The following is a 27,474-nucleotide window of genomic DNA, read 5'->3' on the forward strand; positions in this document are numbered from 1 at the left end:
AGTAACTTTTTGTTGTATTTGCTAAAGCTGTCACTATGTAAGAACAGCTCTACATCAAACTAGTAGGTTGTGTTAAAAAAAAAAACAGAATCATTGAGCCCCGCCCCCTGCTGCTCCTGCCGCCTTTGGCAAATTGCCAGAATGCACCGCGACCAAACAAAAAGAACCAATCAGAGGATTGTGTTTGATGGGCTGTCTGACAGCTGTTGCTCACCGGCCCCGCCCTTTTCCCGGAGCTAGAGCGTCGTCTTTTTTACATGGTCTGGAGGAGTAGAAGATGGAATTGGTGAATTTTCTGCTTGAAAGGTAATTAATGCTGCTTGATTTACATCATGTTTGATTTGTAATTGTTACACTAGAACTCTGTAGTGCATGTGTTCATGTGTGCGCACATGGAGGTTCCATGTGGCTGCTGTAAGTGACACTGAGTTGTTGCTGCTGCTGAGGTGTGTGCACATAGAGAGAGAGAAGCGCTGCCGCAGTAACATGCTTTTAAGAGAGCATGTTATATTACTGTGATGTTACTGTCGGACTAATGTTAGCTTGTTAGCTCCTCTGAGGGAGGGACTTTGGAAAGTTTGGAGGCAGGGCAAGAGGGCGGCGGGGAGGGAGGGATCTGAGAGTTGCAGATTGTACCTTTAAGCGACTCATCACGGGCGACTGAACCGGTTCACGGTGCCCAACCCAATTAATAACCATACAGTATACTGAAATGTATGGAAACCCACATTTTAAAATTGTACTTGCAAAGAAATGTTTAAATCCAGATCTGATCCAGATGAAACACAGATGAAATAATTGAGGAAACAACCCGACAGAGTCAAATTTCATAAATATTGGTCAATTTTGAACCGAGACATAAATGATGAGAGATAGGGATTTTTTTCTATTTTTGTAACTGATCCAGAATCAGTACATTAATTCAGATTCCCTCCACAATTCAAACTCATTTTAGTTCAGGGGCCAAATATGAAACGGTTTGATCTCAAAAGGGCCACAGATTTTATGCGGGAAAACAAGTAATTTCAACATTATTGTGCCCTAGTTTACATTTCTACATATACATAAAATGCAAAATATGTAAGAAACCGACAATATCCAAGCAATAAGTGACAGATATTAGTGAATTTTAAATGTCCTTGATTTTATGACCAACTTCTATCTTAAGGGAAATATGTCGTAATTTGAGGAAATTTAAGGACTCTGTAAGAATTTGAAGTTTAACAATAAAAATGACTGCAATAATGCGGTATAAGCACCGGGAGTGTTACGTTACATTTACACAATCATTCATGTTTTCTCAGTAATTTTTAGTTTCTCCTGCGAGCCAAATTGGATGCTTCAAAGGGCCAGATTTGGCCCCCTGGCCATGAGTTTGACACATGTGGTGTAAAGCCTGTCTTTAGTCCAAATCAGTTTCACGTAATCCTGCTGATAGACAAACAAATGCCTTGGTGAACATAAAAATCAATACCTTCCAATAAAAATCAATACTCTGTTATTGAAGAGTAAATCTATTCCCAGTGTTTGTATCTGTGTTACTATATCTGCTGCTGACCTTAACGATGCGGTCGCTTCCACAGGTGACGGTCAGGGCTCTGGACGGGTCCATGTCCATGTGGGCGATGTTGTGTTTGCCTTCATGGAACGTGGCCAACGGCGTCCGACTGCAAAAATAAGGGGAACACCAAAACAACAGAAATGTGTGAAATCAGCCTGTCTAGTTAGGACGCAACACTGATTATGAATCCATTTCACGTGCTGTTGAGCAAATGGAACAGGCAACAGGTGGAAATGAGAGGCAATTAACAAGACAACCCCTATAAAGGAGTGGTTCTGCAGGTGGTGTCCACAGACTATTTCTCTGCTCTCATCCTGATGATGTTTTGGTCACATTTGCTTTTGTCAGTGTCCCATAAGGGTGGGAACCTCTGGGTACCTCATGATACGATACGATACAAAGCTCATGATAACGATTATCTCACAATATGACGATACTGCGATTATCGATATATTGGTCGGAAATCAATCTCCGATAATCTATGACATAACAAGAAAAAAAAAAGATTAAGTGAAAAAATAAAATTTTTATTTTATATCTCTGAAAGACAATAAATTGAACAAGTGTCCTATGAACAGTGACACTATTTTAGTGCAATATTTCTGTAAATAAGCATCAACATACCAATGTAAATGAATAAGTATCTCCAATAGTGCTTTCTGTAAACAAAACATAGGGTCTTTCTTACCAGTGACACTATTATAGTGCAATATTCCAATAAACAATATATTGGTTCCTTCAACAAACAGTGACAGCAGATCTACCTGCACATTTTAGTGAAAAAGCAGAAAAGGTTTTGAGAAAAAAAAAAAAATCTCGATACCATAGTCCGAGCATATCGATAATGAATTGTGCAAAAAAATATTGCGATATATCGCCATATGAAGATATCGTCACACTCCTTGTGTCCCACCACTGGAGGTACCATGAGGCGGTGTCTACAACCCGCTAAAGTCGCTCAGGTGCTGCTGCTCATCCAAGATGGCACATCAATGCAAGCTGTGGCAAGAAGGTTTGCTGTGTCTCCCAGCACAGTGTCCAGAGCATGGAGAAAATACCAGGAGACAGACCAGTACACTAGGAGACGTGGAGGGGGCCGTAGGAGGGAAACAATCCAGCAGGAGGACCACTACTCCTCCTTTGTGCAAGAAGATGTCTTCTGGTGTCACAGACTGAGTTTACATCGTAGTGAGATCGATTATCATCATAAATGCGCATGCGCACTACCGAACAACACATTTTTGCTTCCGTTTGATTCAGTTTCAAAGTTATTGGATTAGGTTAGGGTTAGAGTTGCATGCGCATATATGCTCATAATCAATCTCAGTACAATGTAGACTTAGTCCGTGACACCTGTCAACATCCTCTTTTCAAAATAAAAGCATCTCTTTTTGTATTCCATTAGTTTTTAACCCTTTTGTAAATAGGACTATTGTTTTGAAGTTAACCAGAAGTTTTGTCAATAGCACAATGGAGGGTCTCCAAAAAATTTCCAAAACATCGGCATGAAATGTGTTTTCTTGAGTTTTATGAATCAAATGAGCACATGTTGATATTGTACTTGGTCACTTTCTCACTTTTTTCTGAACTTTTAAAGGTGGAGAATCAACAGAGATATTTAGCCTCAGTGTGATTAAGGTTTTTGTCATTGTAGGTTTCAAATGCATCTTGGGAAACTTGGAAGTTATACTTCCGTGGGAACGCTCATCATCCTAATCATACTTACTGAATAGTATACAGTAGACCAGTGGTTCTCAAACTTTTTAGGTTCAAGTACCCCCTTTCTCTTATTTCTGAATCCAAGTCCCCCCTTAGTCCGACTAAAACATTTTGCTTAGAAAACTATTTAAAAACCACTATAGAGCATAATGATGGAATGAAAAAGTGATAACACACATTTTAAAGAATCTCATTTTGTAAAAAGTGGAATGAAACAGTATTTAGTGCAGTGGTTCCCAACCTTTTAGGATCGTGACCCCATTTTGATATGAAGAATTTCAGGTGACCTTAAAAACATAATATTCTAGAATCAGTTTTTGATCATGTTTGAGCTCTTTTATTTTTATTACTGCATTTTAGGGTAACTAGATTCACAAAGTGAAAGAATAAAAATACAGTTGTTTAAGAATGTGTGCTGTTTTAATAAAAAAAAAAGAAGAAAAATTTAAAAATCTATTTTTATTTTTCTGAAATTGCAAGTGACCCTGTTTAAACTCCAGCCAACCCCACACACTAGACAGAATAATCATCTCACGCCTGGAGTGGGACCAAGACTGACATTTCATTTGTCTCTCTCTCTCAAGTACCCCCTGTAGTGCTGCCGCGTACCCCGATTTGAGAAACACTGTCGTAGACAGTAGATACTCAGTTTGTGGTGTATAGTACGGAGTCTGACATTTTGAACCCAGCCTTTGACTCACTCTTCTTCTTTGATGGTGTCAAAGCAGGCATCACACATGCGCACAGGGAACTCAAAGCCCATGATTGGGTACGTGGAGCGTTTGGAGCTGCACTTTGCACACACAGCCTGGCCACACTTCCTGCAGTGGTGCTGCACAGAGGAAACATGTTTATTCATGTGTACCACACACGCGCGCGCGCACACACACACACACGCACACACACACGCACGCACACACGCACGCACACACCTGTCTGAGCCCCAGGGTCTTAGTGTCCCACATCTGCTTGATATTCCAGAAGAAAGGCTGCTCACACTTCTGACATGAGTCACTCTCTAACCACTGAGGAGCCTTCACGCACACACACACACACACACACACAAACACAAGCATTAAACACGCAGAAACATTAGCGTCACTCAGTAAAACAGCTTAATGAGAATAAAAGTAACAAACATTAACCAGCCAAAGTAACCTCCACACAGGGTTGGGGTCAATTACAATTACAATTTCAATTATCTATGTTCAATTACAACTCAATTACAATGAGTGGCAATTTTTTCCAATTACAATTACTTTCTCAATTACAATTTTACTAACTTTTATTCATATAGCGTTGTGATAGTTGTATTACTTTTGTACAGTGGGGCAAAAAAGTATTTAGTCAGCCACCAATTGTGCAAGTTCTCCCACTTACAAAGATGAGAAGCCTGTAATTTTCATCATAGGTATACCTCAACTATGAGAGACAAAATGAGTAAAAAAAATCCAGAAAATCACATTGTAGGATTTTTAATGAATTAATTGGTAAATGCCTCGGTAAAATAAGTATTTGGTCACCTACAAACAAGCAAGATTTCTGGCTCTCACAGACCGTCTTATTTAAGAGGCTCCTCTGTTCCCCACTCGTTACCTGTATTAATGGCACCGGTTTGAACTCATTATCAGTATAAAAGACACCTGTCCACAACCTCAAACAGTCACACTCCAAACTCCACTATGGCCACGACCAAAGAGCTGTCAAAGGACACCAGAAACTAAATTGTAGACCTGCACCAGGCTGGGAAGACTGAATCTGCATTATCAACTGTGGGAGCAATTATTAGAAAATGGAAGACATACAAGACCACTGATAATCTCCCTCGTTCTGGGGCTCCACGCAAGATCTCACCCCTTGGGGTCAAAATGATCACAAGAACGGTGAGAAAAAATCCCAGAACCACACGGTGGGACCTAGTGAATTACCTGCAGAGAGCTGGGACCAAAGTAACAAAGGCTACCATCAGTAACACATGCAGTGCCAGACGTGTCCTCCTGCTTAAGCCAGTACATGTTCGGGTCCGTCTGAAGTTTGCTATAGAGCATTTGGATGATCCAGATGATGATTGGGCAAATGTCATATGGTCAGATGAAACCAAAATAGAACAACTCGTGTTTGGAGTAAAATAACACCATACCTACTGTAAAGCATGAAGGTGGTAACATCATGATTTGGGGCTGTTTCTCTGCAAAGGGACCAGGACAACTGATCCGTGTAAAGGAAAGAATGAATGGGGCCATGTATCGTGAGATTTAAAGTGAAAACCTCCTTCCATCAGCAAGGGCATTGGAGATGAAACGTGGCTGGGTCTTTCAGCACGACAATGATCCCAAACACACCACCCGGGCAATGAAGGAGTGGCTTCGTAAGAAACATTTCAAGGTCCTGGAGTGGCCTAGCCAGTCTCCAGATCTCAACCCCATAGAAAATCTTTGGAGGGAGTTGAAAGTTTGTGTTGCCCAGTGACAGCTCCAAAACATCACTGCTCTAGAGGAGATCTGTATGGAGGAATGGGCCAAAATACCAGCAACAGTGTGTGGAAACTTACAGAAAATGTTTGACCTCTGTCATTGCCAACAAAGAGTACATTGCAAAGTATTGAGATGAACTTTTGTTATTGACCAAATACATATTTTCCACCATAATTTGCAAATAAATGTATTAAAAATCCTACAATGTGATTTTCTGAAAAAAAAAATTCTCATTTAGTCTCTCATATTTGAGGTAGACCTATGATGAAAATTACAGGCCTCTCATCTTTTTAAGTGGGAGAACTTGCACAATTGGTGGCTGACTAAATACTTTTTTGCCCCACTGTATGTGTCTGTGTCGTTTTAGCATATTTACATTTACATTTTAGTGCATTGATTATAATATTGTACTGTATGTAAAAACTAGGAACAAGCGTTGGACAAAAGTTTAGCAGTAGCTATAAACTCTTTGTACAAAACATCAGTTACAGTATTGTTACTCTGTACATTTATATTGTACCTATTAAAACCACTAACCTTTAACTCTTCTAACCTTTACAAACAGGTAGTGGGAAAACTTGATATTAAACATATTTGAATAATTAACTGCATTTAATTAAATTGTAATTGATCATTTTATAGAATTTCCATGGGAGTTACAATTAAAAAGTAAATTATCTGAACTATTTTACAATTCAATTATGAATACAACAGCAACATATTTTTTTAAATCACAATTACAATTATAATTACACCATAATTGTAAATAATTATCAGTTCATGGTGTCATGGTTCCAATTGACCCCCACACTGCCTCCACACACCTCAGTGAAACACTGGGTTGTGACTCAGACACCCGGTGGAACTACACACCTCCTCTCTGTGTGTGTCCATGTTCCACACAGCAATGCCTCCGTCAGCCGAGCACGACACCAGCTGCCTGGTCAGCTGTAGGTAACACACGGCCTGGACACGCTCGCTGCAGGAGTGGAAGTACACACAAAGTTATTCAACTACACACACACACACACAACACCAGTAAGAGTCCCAGAGTTGCTCCAATACACAAAATGAAAAAAAATACATAAAACGGCAAAAACACACAAAAGGTAAACAAAAATAGGCAAAATGACCCCAAAAAAAATAAAAAGACAAAACAATGAAAAATAATACAGAAAAATATACCACCAAAACAGAAAAATATACAAAACCACAACAAAAATGTACAAAACACAAACTAAACCACAAAAAGAGAGGAAAATATACAAAACTGTAAAATAAAATTACTACAAAAAAATATAAGACAAATTGAAAAAACACAAACACAAAATTGCTCCAAAAACACCAAAGAAATAAAAACACAGAACGAGAGAATAGACAAAACAACAAGAAAAAATAGACTAAATGCTTTAGTCTTAGTCGTTTTATTCTTTGTATCGGTCATTATTCTGAATACTGACATGTATAACGATCATATTTTGGTCACATTTTTCTTGCCCCCACTGCTGTTGTCAATGACTGCTCTATGCAGGCCTGTCTGGAACAGGTGTAATCATAACAACTGATAACATTTTTAACCAATCACGTCTCCCTGCTCGTTCTCGACCCCTCACATGCACAAGCTCACACTGAAAGCGTGTCACCGCTGACAGAGTTAAAGCAAAGTTTTAGTCACGTTTTTTAACATATGTAATGGTAAAGTTTATTGTTTACTTACTGCTGAATGAGACATGAGACAACATCGTTTCTACACAAAACAAGCGATGAGCTGAGCTCCTCTTCTGCAGCATCTGTGTGTATGCATGTGAGTGAGCACAGAGGGGAGGGGGGGAGGGGGTAAAGGTGGAGCCGTCGGGGAGGCTACATTCAAAATCATGCTAGCTTTTGAAAATCGCCTACCTTACCTCTAATTCTTTAGTAAGCATCAGTGACGGCGCAACACCAGGGTTAGGGGGCGCTATAGCCCCGTCAATAATTTATGTAGCCCCAGTCAAGCCCCTTGAGCATTTTATTTAAGATTTTAAAATATTTTTGTTATTAATTTCTTGAGTTCAAAAACATTAAAAAGTTTTTAAGTAGTTGTTTTATTCCAATCAAATTCCCTGCTCGTACCCCATTCCATGGGGCCCATTGATTGACACACGCAATAGCATGTGTGTGAGGGGATGGGAGGGTCTTTTCATGCATAATTTTAAGGTTAGCTAAAGGCTCAAACATACTCGGGTGGACACCTGCAAAACGGACTGAGCCGTAATTGTCCATTGCATTGAATTGTTTTGTAATTAAAAAAAAGGTGCCTGTAGAAAATAAAGACCAAGAGCCAGTCATTTCGGATTTATTGTCTGATTAATGGCATGCGCAAGAGTGGTTGTCAGGTGTTGAATAGGTCACATTTGCATATTATTATTTTTTTTACCATTGCCTTGTGGTCACTTGTATAATGCTTAACTATTTTGTTAAATATTCTTTGTCCAAATTCAGTTAAAACTACATTTATATCTATCATGCTGTGTTGCATAGCTTCTTTTATTAAATAAAAAAGAACCTCCTTAAAAAAGTAATAGTATTGAAAAAAAATAATAATTCTCAGCACCGCCACTAATTAATCCCACACCCCCTTAGCACCGAGAGAGAGAAAAAATCCTGGCACCGTGTCTGGTGAGCACCCATAACAAACTAATCCATTTCCACAAAATGGAAAACAACCCTAAAAACAAATAAAGAAGGCTTTTAATCAGTATTGAAGGGATGCCAACAAGTTTAAAGCTTACAAACCCTTTTGTTGATTTCTAGCTGAAATCCACGGTGTAAGTGTAAGTGCTTGTGAGGAGCTGAATTATCAGTGTACAGGGGCTGAGTGTGTGAGATAAATGCAGAGTGAGTCAGTGTGTGGGGAGGGACCGCTCTGACACCACAGCTTTAGACCACAGGCTCTGGGGCGTGACACAGAGGAGGCTGAATATGAAACATGAGTACTGAAACATGCTGAAACATATTCAGTGAGGTTTGGTGGTCATTTGTGACACTAATGCACAGTGTTTTGAAGGTTTTCTCTTACTGATGTCCTTGCAGCAGCAGCGTTCTACCTTTGCGTCCCCCGATGTCCCACATGATGACGCTGTGGTCAGAGGCCCCTGAGAACAGGAGCCTCTGGACAGGGTCCCACCACAGGGTGCCAATGCTGCCTGGAGGAAAAAAAAACACAGGTTAGCTCCTTTAGCCGCTATGCTGCATGTTTCACACGTCTCACTGCTCCAACATTATGGCGTTGTCACACAGCTCTACCCAAAGCCTGACAAACAACTTTTTACAGCTGGACAGAGACCCTCCAGGACCAGACTTGGGCTCCCCGTTCCTGAAGGCTAGAGGAGAAATGGGCAACATTTCACAGTGGGGGCCACAATTAGCAGAAGGATCAATCTGAGCATCAATACAGGAAAAAAAAACAAAGGTTTTGGTTTTTCTTTGTAATCTTTTTGTGTTGTGAGTTGTTTTCTGTCATTTAAAAAAAAAAATCATTTAGTGCACATGTGTCAAACTCAAGGTCCAGGGGGGAAAATCCAGCCCTTCAGAGCATCTGATTTGGCTCACTAAAATAAGTGAAAATGACAGAGAAAACATGATTCATTGTGTAAATTACCAAATAATTCAGTTGTGAATTGTTGTTAAAAGACCTCCTAAAATTTTTCTGAAATTATTCCACAAAATCTATCCAAATTACACATAAATTGGTCAAAAAATAATTAAATCAAAAGGATTTATAAGTATTTGTCACTCATGGTGTAGATATTGTTGATGCCTTCCCAACTATGTCTAACTTATAACTGGAAGTGCTAACTTGGGAACATGAATGTCAGTTTTTAAACAATGACTAAAGTTCTATTCTATTCTCGTTGTGGTTTTGTGTGTCTTCGTTTTGTTTTGTGTGTGTTTTTGAGTCGTTTTTTTGTGTAGTTTTTTTGTGTATTATGCTGGGCTTTAAATTCCTTGTAACTTCTTGAATTACTAATTTGGGAGACTTGCTTTGAGGGCTGAACAAAATTAGGCAGAGGGCCAGATGTGGCCCCTGAGGCACCAGTTGCCCAAGGCTGGTCTGGAGCGTCTATACTAGTCTGTACTGGTGGCTCCTCCTAGTGGCGATAAGGAGAAGTGTGGGAAGTTACCATAGTTATTTTTAAATATTTTGGCCATTAAAAACACAATCGTGATCTATTACCCAATGTCTACTAAATTAAATCGGTTTTCTTCCCAGTTATCAAACACATCCAAAGAGTTAGATCTGCGCTATTAGAATTGTTCCCACTTTTATTTGGTCCAGAATGGATTGGTTTCCCCACTTTATAAAGCAAATTAATTCTGTTCACAGAAAACATCAAACTAATGCAGGGTTTCTCAAAGTGTGTGACGTGACCCCTGGTGGGGAATGGAAGTATGACACGTTTTATGCAAGTAATTCATTTAATTTAGCTTTTGAGTTTTGATTTCTTTATGAAATATGTCATTATAAAACATGATGTCATTTTTTTTATGCAGGTAACTAATTTAATTTAGTTATTTAGCTTAAATTTATTATGAAATATGAAGTTCCCTGTTATTTCAATACATTTAAAAATGTGTTATTTGACAGCATTCTTTGAGGGACAATGGGCCTTGGTGGAGCTTGAAAGTTCATCTTCGTTCAAAGTGGGGAACACCCAAAAAACTGTTTCATCTTTTAATTTCAGGTATTTACTTCCCAAGCTGTCAAACTACCTATATTATAGCATCACTTGTACTTTTTAAGTCAATAAAAATCAAACAATCGTCAAATAGCCAACCTTTCATGCGACATTAAGCCTGACCTTTTCCCATTTACCAAACTGGCCTAATGAAAGTTTTCATTAAATATTTGGTCCATGCACAGCATGAGCTCAGCATCACACCGACTGTATTAATATGCAAAGCTTGATTAAAGATCCAACGTGTCCTCAGAACAAATATATGGCAGAAAAATGATCCAGGCTGTAACCTGCGGTGGTGTTTGACGGTACTTGTTGCACTGCTTTATTCTTATCTAACATATCTTTATATCTTATTTATAAAATAAGCTTTCCAAGTGCTCAAGATTGACATGTAGTATAATGAGTCACCTCAGCTTTTTTATCAATTGGCTGATGAACAAAGTCAAAGTGAAAAGATGTTTGCTTGTTGCAGTAAAGCATGCCACTGCCTGAATTCTGTTCATCTATTTGTTAACACACGTATAAAGACTTTGACCCTTTGAATGGAGACTTGGGAAGTGTTCGAAATGTCAGACTAACACTCATACTAAGTCTGACATCCTTGAAGTTAAGTAAATTTCCTGAATTATTAAGCGGAAATTACTATGTTATTAAGCCTCTAAAAAAGACTGGTAGTTGAAGGTCAAAACAAGCCTTTCTATAATTTCTGAATCCAAGTCCCCCCTTTGTCCAACACACATTATAAAGAATCTTTTTTTGCAAATAAGTGGAATGAAACAGTATTTAGTGCTGTGGTTCACAACCTTTTTTAGTTGAACTAGATTTATATTTGACAAAATGAAAGAAAAAAAAAACATTTAATATCAAGTTGTTATATATACAGTATATAATTTTTATTTATTTATTTATTTTTTTTTAATTGGAAAAAAAATATCCTTAATCCATATGGAATGGTGATGCTTGAAAGCTCAGGTTTCTGCGATTTGAGGTACAATAGAGATCTTTGGTCAAAGCAGCTGTCATCCTCTAGATAGAAAGGTCATCTTGGAGTTAAATTGAAGCTTATAAACTTGGGAAGTTTTTCGTGTACATTTGAGGCAATGATATACATAATAAAATGCTTGAAAATGATCACTTTTGTTGTCAATTTGTCGGGTGGACAGACTTTTTTATGTCTTTTGGGGTATGTTGAAGGTGATATTTGACTTAAAAAAGGCAGCAATCTCCAGAAAAAAAATTCTGCTAGTTTTCCCTATTTGTCAGGATAGACCATGCCAAATTGAAAGGGATATTTGAGCATTTATGTGTCTGCAGTACCTTAATATTCACAATTACATTATTTCACCAGAGGCTTTTCCAAAAAGGGTGTTTTTTGGCCCCTGAGACCAAGGAGTGGGCCTGGCTCCCGACCTATTGTTGCTGTAAGGCAGACATAACGATGACTACACCACCGTGCTGTTCGCCTTCAACACATTTTTAACAAAAAAAATAAAGAATAGGGCAGTTATTTTCTGGATCGTTACGTTCTAATACTGTATGAGGCCTTATAAAGATACCTAGGTGAGCAAATTGGTGGTTTCACAATTGTTGTAATTGAGAGTGTTTCTCATATCATTGTATTACCTTTAATTTCCAGTATTCCTGGTAATCATTCATAGGACCATAACTTATTCTATTCATTATGATAACAATAAAGAGTTGTGTGCTTTCTAATTGGTGTGGTGTGATTTTTTTTTACCTTCATGACCCTTCAAAGTGGAGATGATGGTGTACGTCTGCTTCTCCAGTTTCAGCAGTGTGATCTGTCCTGAGTAATCGCCCACGAAGGTGTGCTGTGTGTCATGATCATATCTGAGGAGAAGGTCAGGGCTTTGAACGAGAAGCACGGCCACCTTGCTTGTTATACTATAATATTATTAATAATATATAATAATAATAATAATAATAATAATAATAATGCATCAGTTTTATATAGCGCTTTCTCATAGACACTCAAAGTCGCTTTACAGAATTAAGGCATTATTCTTTCACTCCACACTTAGTGGTGGTAAACTACTATTGTAGCCACAGCTGCCCTAGGGCAGACTGACGGAAGCGAGGCTGCCATAGTGCGCCATCGGCCCCTCCGACCACCACCAACACTCACTCACACACTACATTCATACTAGGCAATGTAGGTGAAGTGCCTTGCCCAAGGGCACAATGACAGATCCCACTGGGTGACTGCCACCCCACTGTGGCACCTGGAATTCTCAGTGGTCTCCCATCCAACTACTAACCAGGCCCAGACCTGCTTAGCTTCCGAGATCTAACGGGATCGGGCAATGACAGGCTGGTATGGCCACGAGACGTGCACGAGGGAAGGATACTGAAGGCAGGACGCCCAGGCAGTGAAGTAGTGTCTGCCCAACATGCTGCCGCTCTGCGTGCACATCCAGCTGACACTCTTATCATGGCCCGTACTCACTAACCATTCACTCTCCAGGGAGAACACCATGTCTGACACTCGGTTCTGATGGGCTGAAAAAACACACAGACAGAAAGAGATTATTGACTGGATGAATGATCAGAAGCAAGGACAAAGGAGAAGGAAAGCTTTGCATCATATTAACTAATTTGTGCTATTGACGTAATATTACGTCATTTCAAATCCAAACACTCAGTGCCAAAGACATAATATTATGTCAATTATGTTTTTTCACAGAAGTTGCTCGGATACGCTGTGACTGAGTTCTACTGTGAATATAAGGCTTGTCAGTTGATGCAGTGACCGACTGTGCCCTGAAGGTGGCAGCAGCGCACCTTTGGATGAGAGATTAGCCACTGATGCTACCATTAGCTAAGGAGGAAGAAGCAGGGATGGGGAGATGATGGCGCTATAAAGTGATATTGTGAAGTATCCAGCAGCTCACAGCACCACATACTAACACAGAACATGTGTGGACCTGAGTGGATTGTTGACAATGTTGCGATAAAACCATCAATTAACCGAGCCAAGCCAAACGGGTCATCTGTGCGTGTCGGGAGGAAGAGGAGATCTACGTCTTGGTGATTGACGGGGGAGGGGGGGGGGGGCGATACAAAATACAGTAAGCAAAACATTAAACTGTGAGCCAAATAGCAAAATAATAGGTGAAATGTAGGTGGCAGCAGTGCACCTTTGGATGAGAGATCATCCGTGATGGGCAGAGCTCAGAGGGAGAGGAAAAAAGTTTTCGAGACAAAAAATGGTGCTACGAGAGTTGATGCTGAAGTTCCCACTAGCTCACAGCAGCGCAGACTTGACGAGAGCATGTATGGAACTAAGTGGACAATTGAGAGTGTGGCGATGGTGAGTGAAAACAATCAAAATACGGGGCAAGCGGTGACACCCGCCATTTCCGGGAGGAGGAGGATGCTGCGTGTGTGGAGAATGACGGGGGGAGAGACTTGGAGGAAGGCCAAAATACAGTAAGAAATCCATTCAACTCTGACCCAGATAGCAAAATAATAATAATGTTGCCATCAAAAGCCAGGTCTCAGTGTTGTCTTTGTAGTTTTATAGAAGGAAACCAATGTTGAGGTGTCACTAAAGCAAAAAAATTGCTTCAAAATCACTAATAAAAAGCTTTTTGTCACTAACTGATGATTTGTGTGAAACTTGCTTCTATTCAACTGCGGATTACAGAAGAACGAAACAAGCTAGAAACAAAATAATTTTTTCTCATGAAATTAGAGACTTTATTCTTTCAGAATCAGTCAAAATGCTCAAAAACAGCCGGTACTGAGGTGTAGAAATTCTGAAAATGGCTGGCACTGAATGATGGTGGCAATGATAAGTCAACATAATCAATAAACGCATTGTTTCATCTTGCTTTCTTTCTGCTAGGGGCAGTGATGCGCCACTTGTGCAAGTACACAGAGAGGAAGAATGGAGAGAGGAAAACACTGAAGAAGCTTAACACACCCTAAAGTTTCTAAAGCTTCAGAACTTTTGACCGAAAACAAACCAATGAAACACTTTAAGTGTAAACTCTGAAGTTCAGCTGTCAATCATTAAAGCACGACAAAGATACACAGAGGGAGGGAGGGACCCCCAAACAGAAACAGCAGAGCCCCAGTTTGTCCACGGACCCAGGGATGAATGACATCATTACCGCTAATATCTATCTGCTTTTTCTAATCACATATACATGTGTTTGTTAGCAAACAGTCTGTGATTTAAATAGTCATTAATTAATAATGGGTAATATGTATGTGTGTACGTCTGAAAGCATGTTCAGCACTGCACTCATCAGTGAGTTAGTGACGTAACTGCTTTAAAATATCATTTCTGCTTTCTGCTGATACTAGTGTTTATTCTGAACAGTAAACCTCTTGAATGTATTATCAGCTATGTGATTTAAATAACATCAATTAGACATTTCTTAACTTGTAAGGATTTTTTCACACAAGATGTTTATTACCATATTTTATTTTATGGACTTAGTTTTAGTAAAAGGAACTCTGTGATTGGTTTACACCTCATTACCTCCACAACCTGTAGACAGGTTAGCTCCAGCTTTTTAAAGTTACTTATTAACTACTTTGTTCAAGACAACTTTCACTTAAGTTGGTGATATTCAATATGTTCATGATTTCATTGCAATTTCAATGATATTTTATGTGCTAAATATAACAACTACACTACAAATACATGTTTTATGTCATTGTTTTAATTCCTCTTTGTAAAACGTGCTGTCAGTACAACAGGGACATGTTCACAGGTGTTAATAATCATGACTAGTCGACTAATCAAACAAATAATGGATAGATTTAGTCAACTGCAAAAATAAAATGTTAGTTGCAGCTCTAATTCATCTCAACCCCTTCTGAAACCAACAGTAATACCAAATCATATCATTTTAACCTCTGCTAAGGTGCTGATGTTTTCTATCTTTACACTCACACTGATCACTGTCTTTTTTTAAACTAATATTTCATGCAAGGCCTCCACTTATCACATATTTATGAATATTTACATGGTACTTATTGTAGATTTAACTTTTTATTTCTATCAGTTTGCTGCTGTAACAACTGATTTCCCCTGTTGTGGGAAGTATAATTAATCAATCAATCCATAAATGGTCATAAAGGTTTCCATGTATCTACATGATCAATTAAGAAACAGGAAAGTCAAGTAATAAGTAGTGAAGTTACATTTCAATGCAGTAATAAGTAAAGCAATCTCACTATAATTTACAGAACTAACGAGTAATGAATTCATTTTTTGAGTAACTATCCCAACACTGTTCAGTTTCCACTTCTGTACCAAGTGTTGTTTTTTATTTGAAGACACAAAAAACAATTTGTATTAGAAAGTTTAGGAAAAAAAACCTGAAAAAGCTTGAATATCACTTAGCGTAGTTAAATTTACGTTTACATTGTTCACAAAACATCATATTCTTTATTCATACTGCATATTGCATGCTAGCACTGTATTGTTTTCATTGATTCAGTCACATACCAAAAAACATTTGAATTGGAAAAACGTTGCTTCTCGTGTCAAATGTCGTTAGGCTATTAATTGAGATTAATTCTAATTAATTAGATTTTTTTTTTTTTTTTTAAATTGTGTCCCACCATTAGTTTGGAGATCTGTGTAAAATCAAACCAAAATGTTTTCCACAGGCTCTCATCTGCTAAAGCACTTTATATGATAATTACATTAAGAAGTCAATAAAAAAAGCTATGTTTGATATTTGGCTTAATGGCCAGAAAAGTTCAGCTGGCTGAGTCTCACCTGGGTATGTTTTGACGTGGTTCATCTTGTTGAAATCTTCAGACATGAGAAACTCCTACGAGGCAATCACACAAAACATAGCACCACATTAGACTAACTCAGTCTCCCCTGAGGCTGTACCGCTCCACAAGGATTCTTTACATGAAGTAAAGTTTAAATAGCCAAATGAGTGAGTCAGGAGGGACTGCATAAGGCCATGTGTTCAGCCTCACTTCACTCACCACAACAGCTCCATTGTCCAGACCGATAAAGATTCGTCGACTGTCGTGGTGGTACGACATGCAAGAGCACGGTGCTACAGAACACAAAAGTACGTTGTTTTACAGCATGTAGACTAGAGTGCAAATATGTATGCATACGTCGAGGTCTTACTTACAGGAGACAGTGTGGTAGATGCTCGGCCAGTATTGACCACTGTCTCTCTTCAGCCACACTCGAATGGTTCTGCAAAACAAGTCATCAATTAACAGTCACATCCTGCTGAACATTGCTGATCCACATGAATTACATCATAGGGTTACATGTGCACAGTGTTTTTATATGCTAATATTATAATAACCATATTCTAAGTTTTATACATTACCAGTACAGGTACCCCTTACGAGATAAACCTTAACATTTACACACTAACCTAGTAACGTTTAGCTTGTTGGATGGATTGTAAAGTTTTTGTCTCTGAAACATTCAGACTAACTCATTTTACAGTTTAAGATCATTACTTCCACCCTTATCAGTGTTCCAAAATATAGCAGGTATCTGATCAAGCAGTGGTTTCTCAACCTTTTCAGCCCGTGACCCCAAAATAAAAGTTCCAGAGACCGCGGACCCCCACTGTAGCTGAAGGTGGTTGAACACAGACATGAACATTGAAGAACAGTCATGTTGAGACAGGGTCATCTATAAGGGGGAATAAAGGGGAGAGATTTTTGGGCCCATCCATAAAGTCAGCAAAATGATGGTCCATTGTTCTATGAATCTGTGATAACCACATTTATTTATTTTAGCTGATTCATATCCACTTATCTAGGAAGTTTATTATTATTATTATTGGCACTCTAGTATATCATCACTTAAAAGATGTAAATCCTTGTTTTAAATCAGAAATAAAATGGGTTAAAAGTGACCAATAATGGTGGAAAAGGTGGTGAAATGGGATTATGAAAACCACAGAAATTGGTTAAAACGTTGCAAATTAGAGTCGCCAAAAATGAACCCAAAAAGTGGTAGAAATGTTAGGGTTGGGGTAATGCAATTTAAAAAGTAGGAAAAATTAGTTCAAACTGGAAAATAATCAGCATGACAAATTGTGAATGTGGTTAAATTGCCAAAAAATAAATAAATAGCAAGGCTCGAAACTGCGACTAAAATGGTGGCATATGCGAGTATTTTTTCAGTGTGTGCAAGTGAAAATTTTAACTGCACTTCTCTCTCTCTCTCTCTTTCTCCGCGCTGCGGGATTACCGTAAAACCGTCTATAAACAGGCACTGCAAATTGACTGGCAGCTAGGTTGACCGAGGATTTCAGAGTGGAGGCTGACTGACCGCAGTGCTGCGGGTGAGGAGACGGTGTAAGTTCATGCAACTTGGCTGTGGGTAATGCAACAGTGAATGCACCAAGTATAAACACCAATGTGCTCCTTTGGAGTGCACGCGGTCTGTGAACGCAGCCAGACATAACGAGTGCGCACTCACATTGAGGGCAGCAGTAAAAAGGAAGAACGTGTCGAGCTCAGCGATAGAATGTACACACTCATCAGAATCAGCATGGAGGGACCAGAACTGATGGACTATGATGCCAGGCCAGATGTTCAGCTGTAGTTCTCCAAGGGCAGTGGTCTGCAACCTGTGGCTCTGGGGCCTAATGTGGCCCTTTCACTTTTTTGCAATGGCTCATAGCTTTAAAAAAAAAAAAAAAATATATATATATATATATATATATATATATATATATATATTTGTGTGTGTGGAAATAAAAACTTTTTTTAGACTATTAATGATTAATGACCAAAAAAAATCAAGGTATAATAATTTGTTAACCTAAAATAAATCACGTTGTGCAATGACTCAGCACCTTCCTACTTCACCTACAGACCATCAACTTTTTTGCACCTGTGGCTAACCTTAAGTTTTAAATCCCTGGTAAAATAACTAAACCAATAAAAACACTATTTTGGAAGAAAACAGAGATTTTAATAGTGTGGGAACAGATTCATTTAACCACCAATGTACAGGTTAAATATGCATGTTTTATGTGTAACAAGAAATGAGTAATTAGCATGTGTTGATCACATGATCATGTGTTATCAAATTCAAGTTAGTTTTTGTAGCCTTTCAAATACATTAACTAAAAAAATCTTCTTTATATAACATTGTGTTCATGTAAACTGAGATGTGTATTTGAAGATGAAAGTTACTGTTTTATTTCTTGAAGTCAATTTATTTTATTTTAAACTGTTTTTAAGTTTCCATTTACATGATCATTATAAATCACATCAAATTAAATCAAATATTATTTTATATAATTTTAACTGTATATAATTTAATACACTTCATTGAGAAGGTATTTTTAGGCTCCAGGAGGACCCCTGACTAGGGGAAGAGGGTTAGGAGACCCCACTATAAGAGCTGGACCCTCTGAATTTAATTCCATGGGTGACGTAATGCAGATGCTAAGTTGGTTATGCTACTGTTAATTTAATTCAAGTACAGCATTTCTGCAAAATAAAAAAACAGAATACATGTAACCTGTTGTTATGCTTTGCTGTTAATTTAAAAAAAATGTTAAGTCTTCTTTTAAAATTATATAAAATAAATCACCTGTTATTTCAGCCACTGCTTGTTGCAAAAAAAAATTATATTGTCGCTAAAACTTTAAAACATTTAGCAAATATATCTCAAGTCATTATAAATCTTTACTTCATACAAAACTATGGTACACCAGTTAAGTCAACTACTCATTAGCATGCATGTCTATGCTGTAGACCACCCCCGCCCCCGCTCAAAAAAAACGGTGCGACCAAATTCTGTGCTGGTGTGACCAACTGAGAAAGTTAGTAGCACCAGTGCCACCACTGGAAAAGTTAGTGTAGAGCCCTGCATCACATCCTGGATGAGCCGTAACTTTCTCCTTCTTAAACAGGATAAAACCAGAGTGATTTTATTTGGTCCAAAACGCCTTAGAGAGACAGTGAAAAACTTGGGCGTTATCTTTGATACTGACTTATCTTTCAACTCTCATATTAAACAAATCACAAGGACAGCTTTCTTCTACCGCCATAATATCTTGGCCCATCTATGCATTTGTTACATCTAGACTAGATTGTTGCAATTCCCTACTGTCAGGATGTCCTAGTAAGTCACTAAAAAGTCTCCAATTATTTCAGAATGCTGCTGCTAGAATACTAACAGGTACTAACAGGAGCGAGCATATTTCTCCAGTATTGGCTTCCCTTCATTGGCTTCCTGTAAAATCTAGAATAGAGTTTAAAATCCTGCTATTAGCATACAAAGCTCTACATGATCAAGCTCCTGTATATCTTAGAGACCTGTTAGTGCCCCATCATCCAGGCAGAACACTCCGCTCTCAGTCTGCTGGTCTTCTTGAAGTTCCTAAAGTGTCTAGAAGTAGAACATGAGACAGAGCATTCAGCTACCAAGCGCCTCACCTTTGGAACCAGCTCCCAGTCTTAGTACGGGAGGCTGCTACTCTCTCCACCTTTAAAAGTTAACTCAAAACCTACTTATCTGCTAAATTGTATACCATATAATAGCAATAACCTAAAACGGACTTGGTCTCGTTGTTTTGGTCACAATCACAGACCATTACACGCAATGGTCAAAACCTCAGACCATTGCGAGAGATGATTACATTCAAAACCTACTTATTTACTAAAGCGTACACAGTATAATTGTGATAATTTAAAGCAGACATGGTCCCCTCTGTAGTGATTGCTGAGATCACTACGTGCACCCAGTACAAGACAAAACCTTGTCTGTAGTGGTAGCATTTCAGAGCATGGTGGAAGCCACAAGACGTTTAATAATAATATTAACCTAACCACTAGAAACAAGTGTATCATAGTGTATCATGTTTTTCCTGCAGTCTGTGCCTTCTCCACGCCCTCCGAGGGCTCTCTTCTCTGTTTCAGGTGTCTTGATGCAGGAGCTGGCAGTTCCTGATCAATGGTTCACAGCTCAACTGGTCTGGAACACTCTGATGGACTATCCTTCTATCCTATTCTGTTTGTCCCTCTGTTCACTAACCCCAACCAGTTGAAGCGGATGGCTGCCACCTCTGAACCTGGTTCTGCTGGAGATTTCTTCCTATAAAATAGAAGGAGTTTTTTCTTCCCACTGTCGCTAAATGCTTGTTCATGTGGATCTTGTTAAGTTCTATTTCTTACTATGGACTTTATATTTTGGTAAAGGACACTGAGATGACTTTATTGTAATTTGCGCTATATAAATAAAGTTGAGTTGAGTTAAAGTAGTCCCATTTTTAATAGTTAATAATACAAATATGGTGCAAAATAATGTGTTTTGTTAGGCATAGATATTCTAATACGTACATTTCAAAAGTTTTAAACCACATTTGCAGTGGAGGATCCCTTTAAGGCAAAAAGCTGAACTATTGTGCAGTGCAAGTATAGTACTTCCTTCTGCTGCTGCGAACAGCATCAAGGTTACAGTCTCAGTTTCACGTGCATCAATTTCAGAAGCAGCCACAAATAAACCTGCTACTGCATTGTCACATCACCACTTCTCCTTTTAACTCAACTACATCACATTTCTTCACAGTTAATATTTCAGCCTGGTCACCAAATAAGAGAACTCCAAGTGTTGATCTTAACAAAGTCATAGGATAATAAACAAGAGTATTGACCTTCTGAATAAGCAAAAAAAAAATGCGAAAAGATCCGACAGGTTATTAGTTTTCATGTAGGCTATGACACTGTGGCTTAAATTATACCCATTGACCAGCTTTAGGATGATGAACCCTCCTGCACTAATATTAAAAACCTTTTGTTCTGCTGTTGCATCCAGTGCTAAGACGTTAGCTGCAGAGGTTTTAAAATGTAGGGGCTGATATATACCTTCACATGCATGTTTTGGAACAATATCATGGATTTATACACACATTTCAACCCAAATGTCTGGTCATCTTTAGACTATGAATTAAAACAGAGATCAGATTTTTTCTTACATTACCACATGCAGTTACAGTACAAAAAAAAAAGTATTTTGTCAGATTTCAAGAGACTGTCACCCAAGAACTAACGCATATATGTGACTAATCATTATTGTTGTGAACAGTCTATGTTCATAGCTCAAAGCTGATCAAATTACAGGGAGCTGATGCATATGTAAAGTTGTTTACTGAAGGACCAAACATGTTCCAGACCTAAACCTCGACAAACAATTTTACATTTTTGAAGGTCTGGCATATCCACCAGAAAGGATGTCAGATATTTTTGTATATTTTGAAGAAGTAGGTGGAGCTGTATTACTATATTAAATGTCAGTTTCCTATGTGATGTAGTTCCTGAAATATTAGCAGCAGAAAATGGAAGAAAAATCAGGACGAATGAAAATCGACACATACATACCTCACTAACTTGGCCATATCATAAGAACTATTAATTCGATCAAACTTAAAATTTTACAATGTGCCTATTGAATAATCACAAAATTTGTAAAAAAAAATTCTGAATTTTTTGAGAATGAAGTGCATGGGCCATTTGTGAAATAACATGGTGCATTTGATGCAAATAAAGCAAAAAATTTTGGGAAGTTCACGAGCCAGTAATCAAATCTGATCGGGGAAAACCAAAATGGACAAGGGTCAATTGTTGCTGAATTTGGGAAGTTTTGAACCCGAAAATTGAAAGTTAAGTGTTGGGTAATCTGTGGCTCGTACTTATTTGTCCAACACAAAGTGCTCAATTCTATTGACATATGAGAATGTCGAGGCCAAACCAACGCCTCAAATTATTTGTAGCCAGAATTGAAAAGGGCTGGAAAACTCCCCGTAAATTTTCATTGGAACTTAAGTTCGGGAATTTTGGCACTATTCAAAAACATTAATTTTTATGTAAATTAATCGTCAGGATTAACTGGAAATTGGGAGTAACTTTTAAATAACTGATGGCAATAATTTAGATGATGCTTAAATATATATACCAATTATATTTCTTTTCAAATATTATTATAAAATGTTCTGATAATTCCTATTAATTCCCATGAAAAGTATCCAACCTTGGATTCTCAGAATTTTGAAACCCCGGTAGAAATGTTATTTTGAATGGATTCTAATATTTATATATGATATAGTTTGTTGTTGTTTTTTAATTACACCAAATTTCTGGTTAATTCCGTTAAGTATTTCCAATAAAAAGTTTCTATTTTTGAATATTCACCAGTTATTGGTCTAATAGTTTATTGGTAGAGAATGGCAGATTCTCTCATTTTTTTAATGGCCCTCATTAGACAATTTCAATCAATAAATTGACTTGATACCACAGCCACGCCTCTTTAATGACCCTAACCCTGCAAACAAAAACATATTGGGCTCAGCACATTTAATGTCTTCAATGTGTAGAATGGTGAAAATTTGTTGAACTTTTTTGCTTAACCATTGTTTTAGATATAACTAATTAATTAACTCACCCAGTGCCATTGACGAGATATCTCGTCATTTCAAATCCATACGCTCAGTGCCAGTGACGAGATATCTCGTCATTTGCATTTTTTCATGGGGATTACTAGAAAAACACCCTGGCGGAGGTCTCTCATCAATATCTAAGCTGTGGGGTGTTGTAGTGACCAACTGTGTCCAGAAGATGGCAGCAGTGCACCTTTAGATGAGAGATTAGCCACTGATGCTACCCAGCAAAGGAGGAAGAAGCAGGAAAAGAAGTGAGATTATGGCTCTATGAAGTGATATTGTGACGTATCCAGCAGCTCACAGCACCACATACTAACACAGAACATGTGTGGACCTGAGTGGATTATTGATAATGTTGTGATCGTGATATAAAACCATCAACTAAACAGGCCAAATGGGTCATCGCTGCGTGTCGGGGGAGGGGAAGGAGTGGGGGTGTGGAGGAGGGTACAAAATACCCCCAGCCTGTGAGCCAGATAGCAAAATAATAGGTGACATATAGGAAGTAGCAGCGCACCTTTGGATTGTGAGATCATCCATGCTCATCAGAGCTCAGAGGGAGAAAGAAAGGCGTTTACGAGACAGAAAATGGCGCTGACATTCCCAGCAGCGCACAGCAGCGCACACTCCGACCAGAGCAAGTGTGGAATTCATGGATAATGTGGCGATTGTGAGATAAAACCATAAAAAACGGGGTAAGCAGTGACACTCTGCTTGTCTGGGAGGAGGAGGAAGTTGCGTGTGTACAGACTGACGGGAGAGAAAGTTGGAGGAACGCCAAAATACAGTAAGAAATCCATTCAACTCTGACCCAGATAGATAAATAATAATAATTTTGCCATCAAAAGCCCGGTCTGTGTGGTTTTTTTTTAGTTTTATATAAGGAAACGATGTTCAGAAGTTAGAGTTGTCACTAAAGCAAAAAAAAAGCTTTAAAGTCACTGACAGGGTTTTTTTTTACAAAAAGGCTTTTTTCTCAGTTTTTTGCTCTGAAACTTAAGATTTGTGTAAAACTTGCTCTATTCAACGGCTGATTACAAAAGAACAAAACAAGCCAGAAACATTTTAGAGGCTTCAATCTATCAGAATCTGGTGTCAGATTTCAGATAGTCATAGTAGAAAATATTCTGTGGGTCTTTAAAAATCAGTCAAAATGCTCAAAAACGGCTGGCACTGAGGGGGGCAGAAAATCTCAGAAAGGCTGGCACTGAATGAGTTAAAGAAATCAAACTGCAAGATGTTCATTTAAACCAGTGTTTCTCAAATGGCGGTACGTGTATCCCTAGGAGTACGCAATGGCACAACAGGGGGTACTTGAGAGAGACAGAAAGGGTAAAATTAAAACAAGGAAGCATTAAAAATAGGGAGTTACATAAAAATTTCTTTGTAGTGAAAAATCATAACACTAAATATTACCAGCAACTCACAAAACGACAACAAAAACCCACAAAATAAGAGAAAAAAATACTGAATAATTAAAAGAACAAACAACAGCAAAATACACAAAACAACAACAAAAACACACTAAATTAGAGATAATTACACGAGATCACTACAAAATGCACAAAAATAACAGAAAAACATACAATACGCACCAAAAAAAAAAAAAAATGACAGAGCGATGGAATAATTTAAATACCAACAACAACACACAAAAACGACAACAAAAACACAAAATATGAGAAGAATATACTGAAAAATAAAAAGAACAGACAACAACAAAATCAAAATGACACAAAAAACACAAAATGACGATTGAAATTATTTTAATTAGAACATGAACTGAAAATACAAAGGTCAGTCTTTGTCCCACATCAGGAGGGAGATGACTGGAAATGATATAAACTATAAAAATAAATCTATTCAGGAAGCCTACATACTGTTTCATTCTACCTAATTACAAAATTAGATTCTTTAAAATGTGTGGTATCACCCATACATTCCATCATTGTGCTCTGCAGTTATTGTTTCATAGAATTCTGAGCAAAATGTTGTAGTCTGACAAATGCAGGCACTTGGATTCAAAAGTAAGAGGGGGTACTTAAGTTAAAACAAAAAAAAGTTTGAGAACCACTGATTTAAAGAACACAATGGATTTACTTTCTTAATTGATTTGTAAAAAAGTTTTGAAAAACATTTCTGGGATTTGTTTGAAAAGTCAAAAATTTGAGAAAACAAATATCCATTTATTTTTTACATTTGTTATCAGCCACAGAAGTTTACATAGAGGTTATCGGATCAGTTGGAAAAATCCATACCAGTGCATGACTAGTTATAATTAACACAATGGGTGTAATTACTACCCTTTTCTATATATGTGGATGTTTCTATCTGGATTAAAATCTTCATATTCGGGCCACATGATCAACATCCATGTCAGCATTTAGAATAAAGATCAATCTGAGCTTTAAGACAGGAATCAACAAAGGGTTTGGTGTGTTTTGGAAGTAATTCTTTGTATTTTGGTTGTTTTGTGTATCAAAAGTTATTTTGAGTATTTGTGTTGTCATTTGTATTTTTTAAGTATATTTTTTGTATATTTTTCTGCCATCTGTGAATATTTGGAGTACTTTTGTGCGTGTTTCTAGCTAATTTGTGGATGTCTGCTGTCCTTTATTGCATTTCTCTGCAATTTTCTAAGTGTTTGGGGGTCATTTTGTGTACTTTTACTGTTGTTTTGTCATTTTGTGTGTTTATTTTGAGTTCAACGATATTGTTTGTGGCGCCTGTTTATGTCTACGTGTGACGTTCAAAGGCCCATGGGAAGATCAAACAGCATATGGTTTAGAAAAAGGTCTTGTAACAAATCAATAACAATGACGAATAATGAAATGTGTGGTTCCGCTGAGTGTGATTCGTTGTTACATACCATTACACACTTAACAGGAAATTAACATTGACACTGTTTGTGTGGAAAGAAACTCGCAACAGATTACGACGAACCTGAAGGCACCAAGTTTGAGCTAATGTTTACCATCAACAACAGCTGCGCAATTAAGTCAATATTACGGTTTATATACCGCCAAGATTAATAAAACTACTAACAAAGGCATCTAATAACATGTTAGCGCTTGTTTGTGTATTTGGTTAATACTACGTTAGCAGCTCGTAGACGGGGCCCTGTACTGTTAGCCGCCGTTAGCTTCCTGGAGCGGGACTCACCTGTCCTCGCTAACCGTGATCACTCCGTCCTCCTTCGGGATCAGCACAGCCGCGGTCACGGTGTCCGTGTGACCCTCGATCTTGTTGAGCAACACCGGTCTGGCGGTCTGAGGCCTGGAGTGGATCTCTGCAGCCATGGCTCCAAAGTGGGACAGTGTTTTCCTGCTGCTGATTCCTGCTCACTCACGCAGGAGCGGGGGATCAGCTGACACCCAGAGCCGCTCTCACATTACCGTAACACACGGAGCACAGGCGACCGACGCGCGCAGGCTCTGGGAATTACGGTAAGGCAAGATGCTGTCAAGACAAGGTTTTAAATAGTGCTGGGCGATATGACTTAAAGGTAAAATTGCTGATTTTCTCACAAAAAATTCGATTTCGATTTTCCTCCTACTTTTCAAAGAAAGAAGAAAAAAGCCGTAAATCGTCCACTACAAAAAAACAGGAATTAATCTAAAAAAAAAAAAAACAAAACAAAAAAAAACCCAATATGTCGCTCAGCTCAGGTACAGTATTGCTTAAGGTTGTTAAAAGATGGCAATTTGCTTTTCATTATTCATTTATACAGTTGTCAGGGCAAAATTGTTAGTTATGTTTATTAACATATTTACTCATAGGCCTTATTCTTTTTAAGGCTTTAAGTTGAGACTTTTCATTTCTGCTGTCTCATGTTTTCTGCTCTCTTCTCGAGGTCAGCTTCCCAAAACACATCTTATCCCTCAGACACAGAGGCATGACACACTCACATGCCTACACACACTCACATAGTCACACGTACACACCCAATACACATTCATTCATACACGCACACACCTCCAACACTCACGACAATCAGGAGATACCAGAGAACTGGTTGTTTTGACCTAAAGAAGAAACTGTCTCTTTTCACCCTCTTCTTTCACCTCCACCCTGTCCTCTTTATCTCCTGGGGGGAGGAGGGAGGGGGACTGAGGGGGAATATACGTGATGAGTTAGAACTGTGCCACTCTGTCATCGGATGTCCGCCCGGGGCGGTCACTAATTTTGTCCATCTTTGTACTCCTTTTTATCTAGTTTTATAATAAACCTTTTTTATAAAATCATCAATGCCTCGCCTGGTCTCCATCATTCAACCAGAGCAATAAATCATGTCTCCAAATGAGGTCAACCGCAAATTTGCCGTGACACAGTATAACAAAAGCCTTAAAGGTTAAAAGTAATAATTCAACTAAATGAATGGATTTATATAAGCTATGTTACTAAACATAAATGTTTGTGTTTGTATAGAACAATTTTTTTAAGAACATATTTGTTTCAAACTTGTGCGAGGAAACAAAATAAATTATAATTAAAAAAAAATTAAACAAAAATGTGTGTCAAAATAAAAACACAATTTAAAACCATCTGTAAGCTCCAATTCAAAGGTATAGATG

The 27,474-nt window shown here is 38.1% G+C and overlaps 1 protein-coding gene and 1 pseudogene across 1 annotated transcript in view; both read right to left on the reverse strand.

Annotated features, from left to right (window-relative positions):
* wdfy1 (WD repeat and FYVE domain containing 1) overlaps window positions 1-26,285 on the reverse strand; it is a 30,634-nt gene extending 4,349 nt beyond the window's left edge. Inside the window, exons 1-11 of the mRNA XM_028465237.1 lie at window positions 26,063-26,285; window positions 16,613-16,680; window positions 16,458-16,531; window positions 16,237-16,291; window positions 12,845-12,995; window positions 12,214-12,326; window positions 8,813-8,939; window positions 6,628-6,733; window positions 4,213-4,314; window positions 3,982-4,112; window positions 1,559-1,667 (exon numbers count right to left, since the gene is read on the reverse strand). Coding sequence (XP_028321038.1) covers window positions 1,559-1,667; window positions 3,982-4,112; window positions 4,213-4,314; window positions 6,628-6,733; window positions 8,813-8,939; window positions 12,214-12,326; window positions 12,845-12,995; window positions 16,237-16,291; window positions 16,458-16,531; window positions 16,613-16,680; window positions 26,063-26,199 — 1,173 coding nt within the window. The 5' untranslated portion in view covers window positions 26,200-26,285. The remainder of the gene's footprint in view (window positions 1-1,558; window positions 1,668-3,981; window positions 4,113-4,212; window positions 4,315-6,627; window positions 6,734-8,812; window positions 8,940-12,213; window positions 12,327-12,844; window positions 12,996-16,236; window positions 16,292-16,457; window positions 16,532-16,612; window positions 16,681-26,062) is intronic.
* LOC114475081 (uncharacterized) lies at window positions 12,707-12,824 on the reverse strand (annotated as a pseudogene).
* Window positions 26,286-27,474: the final 1,189 nt, after the last annotated feature.

Source organism: Gouania willdenowi, chromosome 13 (genome assembly GCF_900634775.1).
Source record: "Gouania willdenowi chromosome 13, fGouWil2.1, whole genome shotgun sequence".
In the NCBI taxonomy this organism is placed as follows: Eukaryota; Metazoa; Chordata; class Actinopteri; order Blenniiformes; family Gobiesocidae; genus Gouania; species Gouania willdenowi.